Source organism: Lampris incognitus, chromosome 5, assembly GCF_029633865.1.
Source record: "Lampris incognitus isolate fLamInc1 chromosome 5, fLamInc1.hap2, whole genome shotgun sequence".
Lineage (NCBI taxonomy): Eukaryota > Metazoa > Chordata > Actinopteri > Lampriformes > Lampridae > Lampris > Lampris incognitus.
The window spans coordinates 68264120-68282340 of record NC_079215.1 but is presented as its reverse complement, the minus strand read 5'-3'; the positions used below and the strand labels follow the sequence as shown (position 1 = coordinate 68282340).

At 45.4% G+C, this 18221-nt stretch overlaps 1 protein-coding gene across 3 annotated transcripts in view; it reads right to left on the bottom strand.

The window, feature by feature from the left end:
• map4k3a (mitogen-activated protein kinase kinase kinase kinase 3a) overlaps positions 1 to 18221 on the bottom strand; it is a 182455-nt gene that overhangs the window by 68830 nt on the left and 95404 nt on the right. For all 3 annotated transcript variants that reach the window (XM_056281131.1, XM_056281133.1, XM_056281132.1), the window contains 5 exons: positions 17017 to 17098; positions 15215 to 15334; positions 10713 to 10785; positions 6429 to 6487; positions 6072 to 6134 (listed from right to left, as the gene is read on the bottom strand). In XM_056281131.1, coding sequence (XP_056137106.1) covers positions 6072 to 6134; positions 6429 to 6487; positions 10713 to 10785; positions 15215 to 15334; positions 17017 to 17098 — 397 coding nt within the window. The remainder of the gene's footprint in view (positions 1 to 6071; positions 6135 to 6428; positions 6488 to 10712; positions 10786 to 15214; positions 15335 to 17016; positions 17099 to 18221) is intronic.

The following is an 18221-nucleotide window of genomic DNA, read 5'->3' as shown; positions in this document are numbered from 1 at the left end:
CATCTCTTATCCTTTTATCATGTTGGTCTTCACCATCATCTCTTATCCTTTTATCGTGTTGGTCTTCACCATCATCTCACTTTTATCATGTTGGTCTTCACCATCATCTCTTACCCTTTTATCACATTGGTCTTCACCATCATCTCTTACCCTTTTTCAATGGTATTATAATGGGATGGAGCTCCGATGTCGACATGTCATGATACACGATTTTGTTGTTTGAATAAGGAGAACCTTTTATCTAAATGTAAAATAAATTGAGGTGTGAACTAGTGTGAGTTTTATTTGAAAACTAGATTTGGTTTGATTGATACTTGACAGTTCAGTGTAGTGAACCTCAGTTGGATTCTTAAACATGGTGAATTTACATATGTAAAACATATATACATATATTACAGTGGATATGAAAAGTCTACACACCCCTATTAAAATGGAAGGTTTTGTGATGTAAAATAAAATGAAACCAAGACAAATGATGTCAGAACTTTTCCCACATCATTTAAATGGCAACCCATAAAAATAAAGTGAAAAACTATTAGAAACATTTTAGGGGCAATACATTTTTTAAAAAAAAGTACAATAACCTGGTTGCATAAGTGTGCACACCCCTACACTGACACTTACATGTCCCCAGCCTCCCATGGGATACACGAGAACTTTTTCTGGAGGTGGGAACTGAAGACCTCATGGACAGGGACCCCTGCCAGACGTTCCCAGTTCACCCTGGGTTTGTCAGGTCTGTCCGGCAGCCTTCCTCGCAGTCTGATCCAACTCACCACCAGGTGGTGATCAGTTGACAGCTCTGCTCCTCTCTTCACCCAAGTGTCCAAAACATACGGCCGCAGGTCTGATGATACGACCACAAAGTCTATCATCGATCTTCGGCCTAAGGTGTTCTGGTACCAAGTACATTTATGAACTACCTTCGAACATGGTGTTTGTTATGGCCAATCCATGACTCGCACAGAAGTGCAATAATAACTCACTGCTCGGATTCAAATCGGGGAGGCAGTTGCTCCCAATCACACCCCCCAGGTTTCTCCACCGTTGCCCATGTTGAGTATTGAAGTCCCCCAGCAGAACTATAGAGTCCCAAGGCGGATACCTACCTAGGACACCACCCAGAGACGCCAAGAAGGCCGATACTCCAAAATGCTATTCAGTGTATAAGCACACACAACAGTCCGAGCCTTTCCTCCAGCGACTTGCAGTCATATAGAGGCGACCCTCTTATTCCCCAGGGAGAACTTCAACACAGCGGCGCTCAACCGGGGACTTGTGAGTATCCCCACACCCGCCCGGCGCCTGTCACCTTGGCCAACTCCAGAAAAGTAATGCGTCCAGCCCCTCTCCAGGAATTTGGAACCACAGCCCATGCTATGGGTGGAGGTGAGCCCAACTACATCTAGTTGGTACCGCTCCACCTCCGGCAACAGCTCAGGCTCCCTCCCTGCCAGAGAGGTGACATTCCACGTCCCGAGGACCAGTCTGTGATGTCGGAAGTCTGCACACCCTGGTTCCCGCCGTTGCCTGCTGCCCGGCCTGCATTGCACCCTATCCCAATGCTTATCCCCGCGGGTGGTGGGTCCATGAGGGAGTCAGCACCCCCAACTCTGAGGCCATGGCTCTCTACCAGAAAATGGTGGATTGCTCCCTCTGGGTTGCGGATGAGTTGTTGCCTCAAGTGAAGGTGTTCAAATATCTCAGGGTCTTTTACACGAGTGAGGGCAGGATGGAGGAGGAGCTTGACAGGCGGATTGGTGCAGCATCAGCAGCAATTCCGACATTGTACCGGACCGTTGTGGTGAAGAGGGAGCTGAGCCAGAAGGCAAAGCTCTCAATTTACCAGTCAATCTTCGTTCCAACCCTCACCTATGGTCATGAGTTTTGGGTAGTGACCGAAAGGATAAGATCATGGATACAAGCGGGTGAAAGGTGGGTGTCTGGGCTCGGCCTTAGAGATAGGGTGAGGAGCTCAGACATCTAGAGGTAGCCTGGAGTAGAGCTGCTGCTCCTTTGTGTCGAAAGGAGCCAGTTGATGGGGTTTTGCCATCTGATTATGATGCCTCCTGGGCACCTTCCTTTGACGTTTTTCCGGGCACATCCAACTGGGAGGAGACCCCAGGGTAGATCCAGAACTCGCTGGAGGGACTACATGTCCAGTCTGGCCTGGGAATGCCTTGGGATCCCCCAGGAGGAACTGGAGGGCGTTGCTGGGGAGAGGGACGTCTGGAATGCCCTACTTAGCTTGCTGCCACTGCAACCCGACCCCAGAGAAGCAGCTGATGATGAGATGAGATGAAGTGTTCCGTCTTGCCACCCTTCTCCATAGCCCAGACATATGAAGAATACAGGAGACTGTTGACTCATGTAGGAGCAACCAGGACTTGGCAGAAGTTCCTGCAGCTCCTTTAATGTTGCCATAGGCCTCTTGGCAGCCTCCCTGACCAGGTTTCTGCTTATCTTCCCCTCAGTTTTGGAGTGAAATCCTGTTCTTGGTAATATCACTGTTGTGCCATATTTTCTCCACTGGGTGACGATGGTCTTCACCATGTTCCATGGTATATCTGATGCCTTGGAAACTCTTTTGTCCCCCTCTCCTGGTCCATACCTTTCAACAATGAGACCCGTTCATGCTTTGTAAGCTCTTCGTGGAGCATGGCTTTTACAGTCAGATGCAACCAAGAAGATGTCAGGAAAATCCTACAGGAACAGCTGAAATTTATTTGGGGTTAATCACAGTCACTTTAATTGATGTATACTAATTACTATTTAACATGAGTTTAACATGTGATTGGTTCATTCTGGAAAAAAGGGTGTACACACTTATGTAATTTTTCTTTTTTTTACCCTAAAATGTTTCTGATAGTTTTTCACTTTGTTTTTACAGGTTTTAATTTCACATTGAGGGTGGAAAAGGTTCTGACACACACACATATAAATGTGCTGTAAGTGGTCTCAACAAGTAACACCTTCACAGATAGAGGATTTTAAAATCATCGTCATTTAACTTGTGTCAGGGCTTCTGGTCTTTCAGGGGAACATAATTTCATCTCATTTTACAAATCTGACCTGGCTGAAATATCTTACTGCTGGCTTGTTTTAGGGATCTTCTTATTTGAATATAACGGATCTGGACTATCGGTAAACCATCCAGCATTCAGGTGGTCAGTCGGGCCACCGTTTGGGCTTTACCGACTGCAGCTGCTCGCTGAGCGTCACACCGACGAGCTGCCCGGTGAAAGCAGGATGGGCTCAATGTGACGTCCCGTCCAGCCTGCGTCGCCTCATGTCAACTGACTTCCTGCCCAGGCATGTGATGCAGCGGGCGGCGGGCGGCATGCTCAGCTCTGACTCTAATGCAGAGCGTCAGTGGCAGCTGAGACAGCAACTCCTTCACCTCCAACCAGACACACAGCACCACTCCACCTCTCTCCCACTCTCTCTCTCTTTACCTCCATCTCCATCACTCACCCTCTCTGCACTCCACCTCTCTCTCCATCACTCTCTCGTCCATTCCACCACAGCCATGCCACTCTGCAATCTCTCTCCACCTAACTGTCTCTCTCCCATTTTCAAACAGGATTCATGTCGTTCCTCCTCCTCTCACTTTAACACTCTGTCTCTCTCCAGTCTCTCCTACATCTACCTGTCTTCCCCTTGGTCTGTCTTTCTTTCTCTCCATTTCTCTGTCTCTCTCTCTATCTCTCTGTCTGTCTGTCTCTCTCTCTCGCTCTCTGTCTCTCTCTCTCTCTGTCTCTCTCACTGCGTTTCTCTTGCTCTCTGTCTGTCTGTCTCTCTCAGTCAGTCTCTCTGTCTCTCTCTCTCTCTCTCTCTCTCTCTCTCTCTCTGTCTCTCTCTCTCTCTCAGAGGGACACAGTCCAGGATGAAGCAAAGTAAAAATAGATTTTCTGGGTTTTCCACAGTGTTCACATTTGCTGTGCAGGCTAAAAACCCACCGCTGCCCCTCTTATTAACGCTTCATTTAACCAGCGGCTGGAAAAAGGGACTATTTCCTGAAGCCTTCCGCCACCAGAGCGCCGGCCGCGGACTACTTCAACACATCTAAAACCACTGTGATGTTATTACACAAAGTTCATGTTAGCTTTACAGCGCAGACATCTGGACACCAGCTGAAATGAATGACTGATAGCCACTGACCAATAATCACTGATCAATAATCACTGACCAATAATCACTGACCAACAGCAATGTGAGGTGTCTTTGTCAGTCATGTTAGGGATGAATGACTATTTCCAGTTGTAGGACACAGACGCTCTGATGTCATCACTAGTCGACCCCATGTGTTGTTTACTTTGTGACTACAGGGAAAGTTAAACGCTTCATCAGGGTGGAGATGTGGACCAGCTCACCAGACATGTGGACCAGCTCACCAGACATGTCGACCAGCTCATTAGAGATGTGGACCGGCTCATTAGAGATGTGGACCAGCTCACCAGACATGTGGACCAGCTCATTAGAGATGTGGACCGGCTCATTAGAGATGTGGACCAGCTCACTAGACATGTGGACCAGCTCACTAGACATGTGGACCAGCTCACTAGAGATGTGGACCAGCTTACTAGACATTTGGACCAGCTCAATAGAGATGTGGACCAGCTCACTAGACATTTGGACCAGCTCACTAGACATGTGGACCAGCTCATTAGAGATGTGGACCGGCTCATTAGAGATGTGGACCAGCTCACTAGACATGTGGACCAGCTCACTAGAGATGTGGACCAGCTCACTAGACATGTGGACCAGCTCATTAGAGATGTGGACCGTCTCATTAGAGATGTGGACCAGCTCACTAGACATGTGGACCAGCTCACTAGACATGTGGACCAGCTCACTAGAGATGTGGTCCAGCTCACTAGAGATGTGGATGAGCTCATTAGAAATGTGGACCAGCTCACCAGAGATGTGGACCAGCTCACTAGAGGCCAACAGGATTCTACATCCAATGAGAAAACTATTTCCCTCAATTAACAAAGTTCCTAAACAGTTCAAACTGTTACTGCAACCATGACTTGAGTCTGCGTAGCCTACATGATGTACACAACGTCACTCTGTAACACAACATTATCCTACATGATGTACACCACATCGCTCTGTAACACAACATTATCCTACATGATGTACACCACATCACTCTGTAACACAACATTATCCTACATGATGTACACCACATCACTCTGTAACACAACATTATCCTACATGATGTACACCACATCGCTCTGTAACACAACATTATCCTACATGATGTACACCACATCACTCTGTAACACAACATTATCCTACATGATGTACACCACATCGCTCTGTAACACAACATTATCCTACATGATGTACACCACATCACTCTGTAACACAACATTATCCTACATGATGTACACCACATCGCTCTGTAACACAACATTATCCTACAACTGCACTCTGAGCACTGGCGTTCTACCTTGAAGGAGACCAAATTGTTAGCTGGAATGTTGTGCAACTGTAACATTTTGTCTTTTTGTATGTGCGATGTGTTATTCTATGTAACATGGGATTGTAAAGGATGAGGAAGTGGACAGAGACAGAATAGAGGAACAGATCCATACGGACGGGCAGCAGCCCTCAAACATCTTTAGCAACACCCAACATTTGCTTACAAGCTGCTTTTCAATCAAGTCACCGTCCTGAGAACTCCTTCTCCAGGACTTGATCCTGGATGTCCACGCCAGGCGCTGCTCACAGAAGCTCACATGATTCAGTACGAAGCATCAGTACAAGACTCAACAGTCTCTGGATGGACTTCTACCTCAACACAACACTGACGTCACATCTCATTTTATTACCTAACTTCACATTACCTCAGTAATACCTCCAGGACATCTGACCGGTCTTATCATTTACCAGCTGTTCTCCATGACTGCAAAATGGGTCTATGAATCGCCAGGTTTGAGGAATGTGTGGGAACCCTGTCCTAACAACAACGCTAAGGCTACAGTGGGACTGTGTTAGCATGGCTAGCTGCTTAGCTGTGGCCTGTGGCATGGATGGAGCCGGCAGGTAAATGGACTTGGTACCAGGTTAGATCTTGCTGTGTAGTAGATTTCCTCCACACAGTCCAGGAAATGGTCCGAGCTGGGCTGTTCAGCAAACCAACACAAATTCAAACATGTTAGTTCAAACAGGGAAAACACAAAATCACACACAAACAGGTGAGAGACTGTCAGACAACTGAAGCAGACCAGGTAGACCGAACCCATTATGACTTGTGTACATGACCAGTAGCATACTGGACCCATAAGGACTACGGTGCTGCGCCAATAGTGTGTGTGGTACAGCATGGATGTGGGCTCTCAGACTGAGCAGTATTTCAGGACTGAAAGTCTTTCAACTTCACCAGATTTTTTTGCGTGTGTGTGTTTGTGTGTTCTTACCATCTCATGATGGGCTTCTGTCTCCTTCCTTAGTGGAGGGTCAAATTTAACCTGGTCGACTGGAGACAAAAACAACAATCCCAGAAGGTTGAACCAGTTCATGAGGACACAAGGTTTATTGACAGATCCATTTCACCACTCATCTAAGGGCCCTGACACACCAGGCCGACAGTTGGCTTTTGGCCAATGTCGGGCCGTCGGCGAGCGTCTGTGACCCCAGTTTCTGTAGTGTGTCCCACACCGTCGGCACTAGTCGGACCCCTGTTGGCAGCTTTTCGGCTGGTTCGGCATGTTGAATGGGCGGAGCCCGTCGGTGAGAGAGAGCACTCTGATTGGCTGTTCAGCTTAGCGAGTCAGTGCAGAACGTACATGCTAGCTGGCCGTCGGCTGTAGTCTTTGCGGTGTGTTCAAGTGCTACTTCTTGGCCCGGACGGCAGGCGACGTGAGGCGACGCAACAGTCGGCCTTCGTCACCGCTATTCAGTTTGTTGTGTCTGGGCCCTAAGTGACCTCTTCAGTCTCAACTGACTGCTGGTGTCCCCATCCTTATAAACAATACAGTGGCATAACGACTGAAACCAGCGACCAGTTTCATATGCAAATTACCGTGACTATTAATTAGAGTTACAATGGCCATGTGTGCTATCACAGAGGGTTGGGGAATAGTTGTAGTCAATCATTATTGTAAGATGAAAGAAAGCCACTTTATTTTGTCATTGTATACAATGAATGTCTTCTCTACATGTAACCATCCTATTGTATAGCAGCAGTGGGCAGCTGCAGCACACGCAGACCAACTCCAGGTCTCCCTTCCATTGCCTTGCTCAGGGGCACAGGCAGGAGTATGAACCCTAACACGCATGTCCCTTTGATGGTGGGAGGAAACCCATGCAGACACGGGGAGAACATGCAAACTCCACACAGAAAGGACCTGGGACGGCCTGGGGTTCGAACCAAGGACCTTCTTGCTATGAGGAACAGTGCAGTCACCTGCAGTCACTGTATTGTTTATAAGGGTGGGGACACCTGCAGTCACTATTGTTTATAAGGGTGGGGACACCTGCAGTCACTGTATTGTTTATAAGGGTGGGGACACCTGCAGTCACTGTATTGTTTATAAGGGTGGGGACACCTGCAGTCACTGTATTGTTTATAAGGGTGGGGACACCTGCAGTCACTGTATTGTTTATAAGGGTGGGGACACCTGCAGTCACTATTGTTTATAAGGGTGGGGACACCTGCAGTCACTGTATTGTTTATAAGGGTGAGGACACCTGCAGTCACTGTATTGTTTATAAGGGTGGGGACACCTGCAGTCACTGTATTGTTTATAAGGGTGGGGACACCTGCAGTCACTGTATTGTTTATAAGGGTGGGGACACCTGCAGTCACTGTATTGTTTATAAGGGTGGGGACACCTGCAGTCACTGTATTGTTTATAAGGGTGGGGTACCTGCAGTCACTGTATTGTTTATAAGGGTGGGGACACCTGTAGTCACTGTATTGTTTATAAGGGTGGGGACACCTGTAGTCACTGTATTGTTTATAAGGGTGGGGACACCTGCAGTCACTGTATTGTTTATAATGGTGGGGGTACCTGCAGTCACTGTATTGTTTATAAGGGTGGGGACACCTGCAGTCACTGTATTGTTTATAAGGGTGGGGACACCTGCAGTCACTGTATTGTTTATAAGGGTGGGGACACCTGCAGTCACTGTATTGTTTATAAGGGTGGGGACACCTGCAGTCACTGTATTGTTTATAAGGGTGGGGTACCTCAGTCACTGTATTGTTTATAAGGGTGGGGGTACCTGCAGTCACTGTATTGTTTATAAGGGTGGGGACACCTGCAGTCACTGTATTGTTTATAAGGGTGGGGTACCTCAGTCACTGTATTGTTTATAAGGGTGGGGGTACCTGCAGTCACTGTATTGTTTATAAGGGTGGGGGTACCTCAGTCACTCTATTGTTTATAAGGGTGGGGACACCTGCAGTCACTGTATTGTTTATAAGGGTGGGGACACCTGTAGTCACTGTATTGTTTATAAGGGTGGGGACACCTGCAGTCACTGTATTGTTTATAAGGGTGGGGACACCTGCAGTCACTGTATTGTTTATAAGGGTGGGGACACCTGCAGTCACTGTATTGTTTATAAGGGTGGGGGTACCTGCAGTCACTGTATTGTTTATAAGGGTGGGGACTCCTGCAGTCACTGTATTGTTTATAAGGGTGGGGACACCTGCACTCACTGTATTGTTTATAAGGGTGGGGTACCTGCAGTCACTGTATTGTTTATAAGGGTGGGGACACCTGCAGTCACTGTATTGTTTATAAGGGTGGGGGCACCTGCAGTCACTGTATTGTTTATAAGGGTGGGGACACCTGCAGTCACTGTATTGTTTATAAGGGTGGGGACACCTGCAGTCACTGTATTGTTTATAATGGTGGGGGTACCTGCAGTCACTGTATTGTTCATAAGGGTGGGGGTACCTGCAGTCACAGTATTGTTTATAAGGGTGGGGTACCTGCAGTCACTGTATTGTTCATAAGGGTGGGGGTACCTGCAGTCACTGTATTGTTTATAAGGGTGGGGACACCTGCAGTCACTGTATTGTTTATAAGGGTGGGGGTACCTGCAGTCACTGTATTGTTTATAAGGGTGGGGACACCTGCAGTCACTGTATTGTTTATAAGGGTGGGGGTACCTGCAGTCACTGTATTGTTTATAAGGGTGGGGACACCTGCAGTCACTGTATTGTTTATAAGGGTGGGGGTACCTGCAGTCACTGTATTGTTTATAAGGGTGGGGGTACCTGCAGTCACTGTATTGTTTATAAGGGTGGGGACACCTGCAGTCACTGTATTGTTTATAAGGGTGGGGGTACCTGCAGTCACTGTATTGTTTATAAGGGTGGGGACACCTGCAGTCACTGTATTGTTTATAAGGGTGGGGGTACCTGCAGTCACTGTATTCTTTATAAGGGTGGGGGTACCTGCAGTCACTGTATTCTTTATAAGGGTGGGGGTACCTGCAGTCACTGTATTGTTTATAAGGGTGGGGGTACCTGCAGTCACTGTATTGTTTATAAGGGTGGGGACACCTGCAGTCACTGTATTGTTTATAAGGGTGGGGACACCTGCAGTCACTGTATTGTTTATAAGGGTGGGGACACCTGCAGTCACTGTATTGTTTATAAGGGTGGGGTACCTGCAGTCACTGTATTGTTTATAAGGGTGGGGACACCTGCAGTCACTGTATTGTTTATAAGGGTGGGGGCACCTGCAGTCACTGTATTCTTTATAAGGGTGGGGGTACCTGCAGTCACAGTATTGTTTATAAGGGTGGGGGGTACCTCAGTCACTGTATTGTTTATAAGGGTGGGGGGTACCTCAGTCACTGTATTCTTTATAAGGGTGGGGGTACCTGCAGTCACTGTATTGTTTATAAGGGTGGGGACACCTGCAGTCACTGTATTGTTTATAAGGGTGGGGACACCTGCAGTCACTGTATTGTTTATAAGGGTGGGGACACCTGCAGTCACTGTATTGTTTATAAGGGTGGGGACACCTGCAGTCACTGTATTGTTTATAAGGGTGGGGGTACCTCAGTCACTGTATTCTTGATAAGGGTGGGGGTACCTGCAGTCAGGTCAGACTGAAGAGGTCACTTCTGTCCCTTTTCCACTACATGGTACTGGCTCAACTCGACTGGACTTGTTCATTTCCCATTACTGGAAAGTACCGGCATTTTGGTAACTGTTACCACTTTTCTGGTACCCCCTTTGTCGAGGTTCCAAAAAACTGGACCGGGTACCAAAATCAATGCAGACCAGCTACACTGAGGGTTGCTGTTACGGTGATGGAAAACGACACTCTGCGAGTCGAGTCGAGTCGAGTCGAGTCGAGTCGAGCCGAGCCGGTACCATGTGGTGGAAAAGGGGCATTAGATGAGTGATTTCTGTCAGTAAATGTGACGTCCAGATGAACTGATTCAACTTTCTTTGATTTTCTTGAGCATGCATAAAGACCAAAACGACAATATTTTACTTTTTTCCATTTGATCATTCTACCTTTCTATCTGTTACCCGGGACCGTTTAGTGTTTTGCTATTGGCGACAGAAGAGTTGCAGCAGTAAATATTTATGGGAGCTGAACATGAAGAAGCTCTCTGGTGCTCTCAGGGAGCAGCAAGTACAACAGGGTTGTATTAGGATACTTAAAGAAGCACTTTCATTTGTCCACCATCATCACCAACACACACACACATGTAAATGTGTCACTCACAGTTGATCTCAGAGAGTGTCTTTCCCTGCCTGCTGTTTCCTGAAGGAATCCGGTGAGGAACAGAAACACAAGTCTGCAGAACACATACAGCTTAGTTAGTACTGTGTACCATGTGTATCAGTACGTCCTGTGGTACAATCAAAGAAAGTTGAATCAGCTGTATGTATGTGTGTGTGTGTGTGTGTGTGTGCATATATATAAAAACTTTGTTTAAAAAACACTCAGTGGTAGGGAAAGTGCTCAACAAGTAAGGAGCAAAATAATCCAGTGAGTCAAGTAAAGTCCGTGTGTTTCATGCCACAGCTTTACATACCCCAAACACAAAGTGAACTTGAAGATGAAACTTAACCCTGACTCCCTATTTAGTGGTTCTTGACAGCTGTCTACACATGTGTTTTGTGGACTTGGAGAAGGCTTACGACTGTGTACTCCGGGGCACTGTGTGGGGGTACTGCGGGAGTATGGGGTACCGGGGCAGTTGCTACAAGTCATCCGGTCCTTGTATAAACAAAGTGAGAGCTGTGTCCACATTCTCAGCACAAAGTCAAACAGGTTTTCGGTGGGTGTGGGACTCCGCCAAGGTTGTCCCTTGTCTGCCATTCTGTTTGTGATATTCATGGACAGGATCTCAAGGGGCAGCCAAGGTGAGGAGTGTGTCTGTTTTGGGAACCTCAGAATTGCATCTCTGCTCTTCCCAGATGATGTGGTTTGGTGGGCTTTGTCAGAACATGACCTCCAGCGGGCACTGGGGCATGCTGGAGTGTGAAATGGCCAGGCTGAGAGTTGGAACCTCCAACTCTGAGGCCATGGTTCTCTACTCCGGGTTGGGGATGAGTTGTTGCCTCAAGTGAAGGAGTTCAAGTATCTCGGGGTCTTGTCACTAGTGAGGGTAGGATGGAGCGGGAGATTGACAGGTGGATTGGTGCAGCATCAGCAGTAATGTGGACGTTGTACCGGACCGTTGTGGTGAAGAGGGAGCTGAGCCGGAAGGTAAAGCTCTCAGTTTACCAGTCAGTCTTCGTTCCAACCCTCACCTATGGTCATGAGCTTTGGGTAGTGACCTAAAGGGGGAGATCACGGATACAAGTGGCTGAAAGGAGTTTCCTCCGTAGGGTGTCTGGGCTCAGCCTCAGAGATAGGGTGAGGAGCTCGGACATCCGGAGGGAGCTCGGAGTAGAGCCGCTGCTCCTTCATGTCGAAAGGAGCCGGCTGAGGTGGTTCAAGCATCTGATTAGGATGCCTCCAGGACGCCTTCCTTTGGAGGTTTCCTGGGCACGTCCAACTGGGAGGAGACCCCCGGGTAGACCCAGAACTCCCTGGAGGGATTACATGTTCAATCTGGCCTGGGAACACCTTGGGATCCCCCAGGAGGAGCTGGAGGGCGTTGCTGGGGAGAGGGAGGTCTGGAGTGCCCTACTTAGCTTGCTGCCACCACGACCCGACCCCGGAGAAGCGGCTGAAGATGAGATGAGCTGAGCTGAGATGAGATGACATGACATGAGATGAGATGAGATATACGTATATATGCGTTTCTGGGATCTCCTTACCTGGAGCACTGAGCATGCATAAAGACATGCCAGTATGATTATACCCTAAACACAAAGTTAACTTGCAGATGAAACTTAACTGTGAGCCACTATCTAGTGGTTCTTCACAGCTTCCTCTTTGACTAATCGACAGCGGAGAACCTTGCTCTCCAGAGGAGAGGGGTGGCATTAAGAAAGCCCTGGGTAACATGCCAGGGGGCTGAACAGTCTCCTGTCTTCTGTGGTATGTAATTCGGGGCCTGACAGAAGACATTCCATGTGATGGAGGGGCTCAACATGGGAGCTGAGAGCTACAGTACACAAAATAGAGGCTGGACGCATCCCTCGAGAACACGGTCAGTCCCAGAGAGCTGAAAGCCTCGCCGGCGGATGTCCGTAGCTCAAGGTCAGGTCACACAGATACAGCTCTGACACTTCACTAGACCTATCTCAGACCTCATGCTTCAGTAAACATATCCGACAGCTCGATACATCAGAAAAACTCTTCAACAGATAATACACATGAACAAATAGCTTACATTTTAATCAATTCACCAACTGAATCTTAAAATATACACTACTGATTATTAAAAGATAAACTACTGATTATCTAAATATAAATACTGATTATTAAAAGATAAAATACTGATTATTAAAAGATAAACTGCTGATTATTAAAAGATAAACTACTGATTATTAAAATACAAATACTGATTATTAAAAGATAAACAACTGATTATTAAAAGATAAACTGCTGATTATTAAAATATAAACTACTGATTATTAAAAGATAAAACAACTGATTATTAAAAGATAAACTACTGATTATCAAAAGATAAACTTGATTATTAAAAGATAAACTACTGATTATTAAAAGATAAACTAATGATTATTAAAATATAAATACAGATTATTAAAAGAAACTACTGATTATCAAAAGATAAACTACGGATTATTAAAAGATAAACTACCGATTATTAAAAGATAAACTACTGATTATCAAAAGATAAACTTGATTATTAAAAGATAAACTACTGATTATTAAAAGATAAACTAGTGATTATTAAAATATAAATACTGATTATTAAAAGATAAACTACTGATTATTAAAATATAAACTACTGATTATCAAAAGATAAACTTGATTATTAAAAGATAAACTACTGATTATTAAAATATAAACTACTGATTATTAAAAGATAAACTACTGATTATTAAAATATAAATACTGATTATTAAAAGATAAAGTACTGATTATTAAAAGATAAACTGCTGATTATTAAAATATAAACTACTGATTATTAAAAGATAAACTACTGATTATCAAAAGATAAACTTGATTATTAAAAGATAAACTACTGATTATTAAAATATAAACTACTGATTATTAAAAGATAAACTAGTGATTATTAAAATATAAATATTGATTATCAAAAGATAAACTAGTGATTTTTAAAAGATAAACTACTGATTATTAAAATATAAACTACTGATTATTAAAATAGAAATACTGATTATTAAAAGATAAACTACCTGAAGAGTAACATTATCAGCTCAAACTGTCAGGCTCATGTATACTTTTGATATTGTTAGTATTTTTGATATGTGAATACTGTACAGTACACTACTGCTTTATGCAAATTACACACATTGTTCCTCTCACCTAGCTGTAAATACTGTTAGCTGTCAGTACTACGTTGTCTGTCCTGTGTTGTCAGTACTATGTCAGTACTATGTCAATTGAAGTCAAGTCAGAGTTCATTTAAAGTGCATTATAACACCGAGGTTTCCCAACATACTTTGCAACAAAAACAGCATTAATACAGTACTATGTTGTCAGTAGCATGCTGTCAGTAGTATGTAGGCAGCATTATGTTGAGTACTATACTGTCAGTACTATGTTGTCAATACTATGCTGTAAGTACTATGTCCGTACTATGTTTTCAGTATTATGTTGTCAGCACTATGCTGTCAGTACTATGCTGTCAGTAGTATGTCGACAGCATTATGTTGAGTACTATGTTGTCAGTATGTTGTCAGTATTATGTTGTAAGTATTATTCTGTCAGTACTATGTTGTAAGTACTATGCTGTCAGGACTATATTGTCAGTATTATGCTGTTAGTACTATGCTGTCAGTACTATGTTGTAAGCACTATGTTGTAAGCACTATGTTGTCAGGACTACGTTGTCAGTACTATGCTGTAAGTACTATGTCAGTACTATGTTTTCAGTATTATGTTGTCAGCACTATGCTGTCATTACGATGTTGTCGGTAGTATGTCGACAGCATTATGTTGAGTATTATGTTGTCAGTTTGTTGTCAGTAATATGTTGTAAGTACTATTCTGTCAGTACTATGTTGTAAGCACTATGCTGTCAGGACTATATCGTCAGTATTATGCTGTAAGTACTATGCTGTCAGTGCTATCTGGTCAGTACTATGCTGTAAGTACTATGTCAGTACTATGTTTTCAGTATTATGTTGTCTGCACTATGCTGTCAGTACTGTTGTCAGCACTACGCTGTCAGTAGTATGTTGACAGCATTATGTTGAGTATTATGTTGTCAGTATTATGTTGTAGGTACTATTCTGTCAGTCCTTTGGTGTCAGTACTATGCTGTCAGCGCTATGTTGTTAGTACTAGGTTGTCAATACTAGGTTGTCAGTACTAGGTTGTCAGTACTATGCTGTCAGCGCTATGTTGTCAGTACTAGGTTGTCAGCACTAGGTTGTCAGTACTAGGTTGTCAGTACTAGGTTGTCAGTACTAGGTTTTCATACAGACAGCAGCACTCCAAAAACATCGTGCCAGTAATTTGTCGTGATCTTCGTTGACCATAATTCATTATTTCCTCGCTTGACAAACGAACAAAGGATTAAAGTCATGGTGGTTCATTGTGTTTCGGGGGCGTCACTAACTCTGCTGACATATTAGTCCCTGGAACAGTGGACTGGACTGAAGTGGTTTCGGTACCTCTGGCTCGGTCTCCTCATCGTCCAGGTGGTCCTGGTAGGAGGTCTGCTCCGGGTTGCTGGCTCTGTCCAGGAGCTCGATGGCCAGCATTCGACTCAGGGGTTGAGAAACAAACGGATGCTGGGGGAACAGAACCAGAACCTCTGAAACCACATTCACACCGCAGAGCTCATACAGACCCGGCTCTCTGTTTAACTGGTACCGTTCGTTTGTGGAGGAGACACATCGCAGCTGATCTCAGGTTGATCAGACGCCCTGAGTCCTGCATGTGCTCACATCGACACACAACATGCCGTGTTATAGAACAGAGCAGAGCAGAATAGAGCAGAACAGAATAGAGCAGAACAGAACAGAGCAGAACAGAACAGAATAGAATAGAGCAGAATAGAACAGAATAGAGCAGAATAGAATAGAGCAGAACAGAACAGAATAGAATAGAGCAGAATAGAACAGAACAGAATGGAATAGAGCAGAATAGAATAGAGCAGAACAGAACAGAATAGAATAGAGCAGAATAGAACAGAACAGAATAGAATAGAGCAGAATAGAACAGAGCAGAGCAGAATAGAACAGAACAGAATAGAGCAGAGCAGAATAGAACAGAACAGAATAGAATAGAGCAGAATAGAACAGAGCAGAGCAGAGCAGAATAGAACAGAATAGAACAGAGCAGAGCAGAGCAGAATAGAACAGAACAGAACAGAATAGAATAGAGCAGAATAGAACAGAGCAGAGCAGAATAGAACAGAACAGAACAGAATAGAGCAGAATAGAACAGAGCAGAGCAGAATAGAATAGAATAGAGCAGAATAGAACAGAACAGAACAGAACAGAACTTGAGCATGCTCAGAGGTTTTACTGCAGGTCAGGCTGTGGTGACATGTGGCCAGTTTGGTTTGAACACAGACATTAAATGGCCGACTTCTGGGTCTCAGGACAGGATGTTGTGTTGCTGTAAAGCCCCCTGAGGCTTTACAGCAACCGGGGATCCCCCTGTTGCCGGGCAACGGAACAGACCGCCACGCTACCCGGATGCCCCCCATCTCTACTTTTTTGAGTCCAAATCCAATCTGGAATGTGAGAGTGGACAGACGTTACGGTCTGCAGGAAACATTCCTATTGAGTCTGTGGACGGTATCATCTGAAACTGGGCCATGTTTCATATGAACATGTGACACGGGGACGTCACATAGGAGACCCACAATAAGGACACACACCACAGACCCCGTCACCAACACCACCCCACTGGTGAAGCAACAACACACTCCAGACTGAGCTACAGCTCAGCAATACAGAGTACATCAGCTCCACACAACTGTGACATACACCCCCACACACACACCTGTACACACACACCTGTACACAGACCTATACACACACGCACACACACACCTATACACACACACCTATGCACACACACACACCTGTACACACACACACACACCTGTACACATACATACACACACCTGTACACATACACACACACACCTATACACAGACACACACACACACCTGTACACACACACACACACCTGTACACACACACACACACACCTGTACACATACACACACACACCTATACACAGACACACACACACACCTGTACACACACACACATACACACACCTATACACACCTGTACACATACATACACACACACCTGTACACACACACACCTGTACACAAAAACACACACACACACCTGTACACACACACACACACCTGTACACATACACACACACCTGTACACACACACACACACCTGTACACATACACACACACACACACACACACACACACACCTGTAGTAACTTGTCAGCGGAAGGCCTCTTTTTTGGGTTCTTGGTTAACGCCATCTTCACAAAATGGTGGAAAATATTGGTCCTAAAGACACAGGAATCATATCATGTTATATTATATACATATACATATATATATACAATACTATAGTATTATATTATATACTATATTACGTATTTACATTACATTCCAGTCATTTAGCCGACGCTTTTATCCACAGCGACTTACAATAAGTGCATCATGTAACATAGGAGATCAGGAGAACTACTAGTCATCAGAGGTCATAAGTGCATCTAAACAAGCATCTAAGAGCAAAACCAGTGCTAAAGTAAAAGTACAAGAAAGAGATTTTTGTTTTTAATGAGTGAATACAATAAGTGCTAAGAACAAAACAGGGTAGTAGTTCTTGAAGAGGTGAGTTTTCAACCTGCGATGAAAGATGGGCAGCGACTCCTCTGTCCTGACATCAGTGGGGAGTTCAGTCCACCACTGTGGGACCAGGACAGAACAGAGCTGTGACCGGGTCGATCGGCAGCAAGGGGCCTCTGAGCGACGGGGCAACCAGACGTCCCGAGGCAGCAGAGCGAAGTGGTCGGGTGGGGGTGTAGGGCTTGACCATGGCCTGGAGATAGGAAGGAGTTGTTCCTTTCACTGCCCTGTAGGCCAGCACCAGAGTCTTAAACTGGATGTGAGCAGCTCCTGGGAGCCAGTGTAGGGACACGAGAAGGGGAGATGTGTGGGAGAACTTAGGGAGGTTGAACACCAGACGAGCTGCAGCTTTCTGAACAAGCTCCAGAGGTCTGATGGACGACGCTGGGGCAACAGCAAGGAGGGAGTTGCCGTAGTCCAGCCGGGAGATGACCAGAGCCGGGATGAGCACCTGTGCCATCTCGTCGGTGAGGAATGGGCGAATCCTCCTGATGTTATAGAGGAGAAATCTGCAGGAGCGAGCAACCAAGGCAACGTTTGCAGCAAACGACAGTTGGTCGTCCAGGATCACACCCAGATTCCTCGCAGTCCAAGTTGGCGCCACCACGGTGTTGTCAATGGTGATGGCCAGGTCTCGGTGCGGGCAACCTTTCCCAAGGAGGAACATCAGCTCTGTCTTGTCCAGACTGAGCTTCAGGTGGTGTGTCGCCATCCACTCCGAGATGTCAGTCAAGCATGCAGCAATGTGTGTCTCTACTTGTGTGTCAGAGGGAGGGAA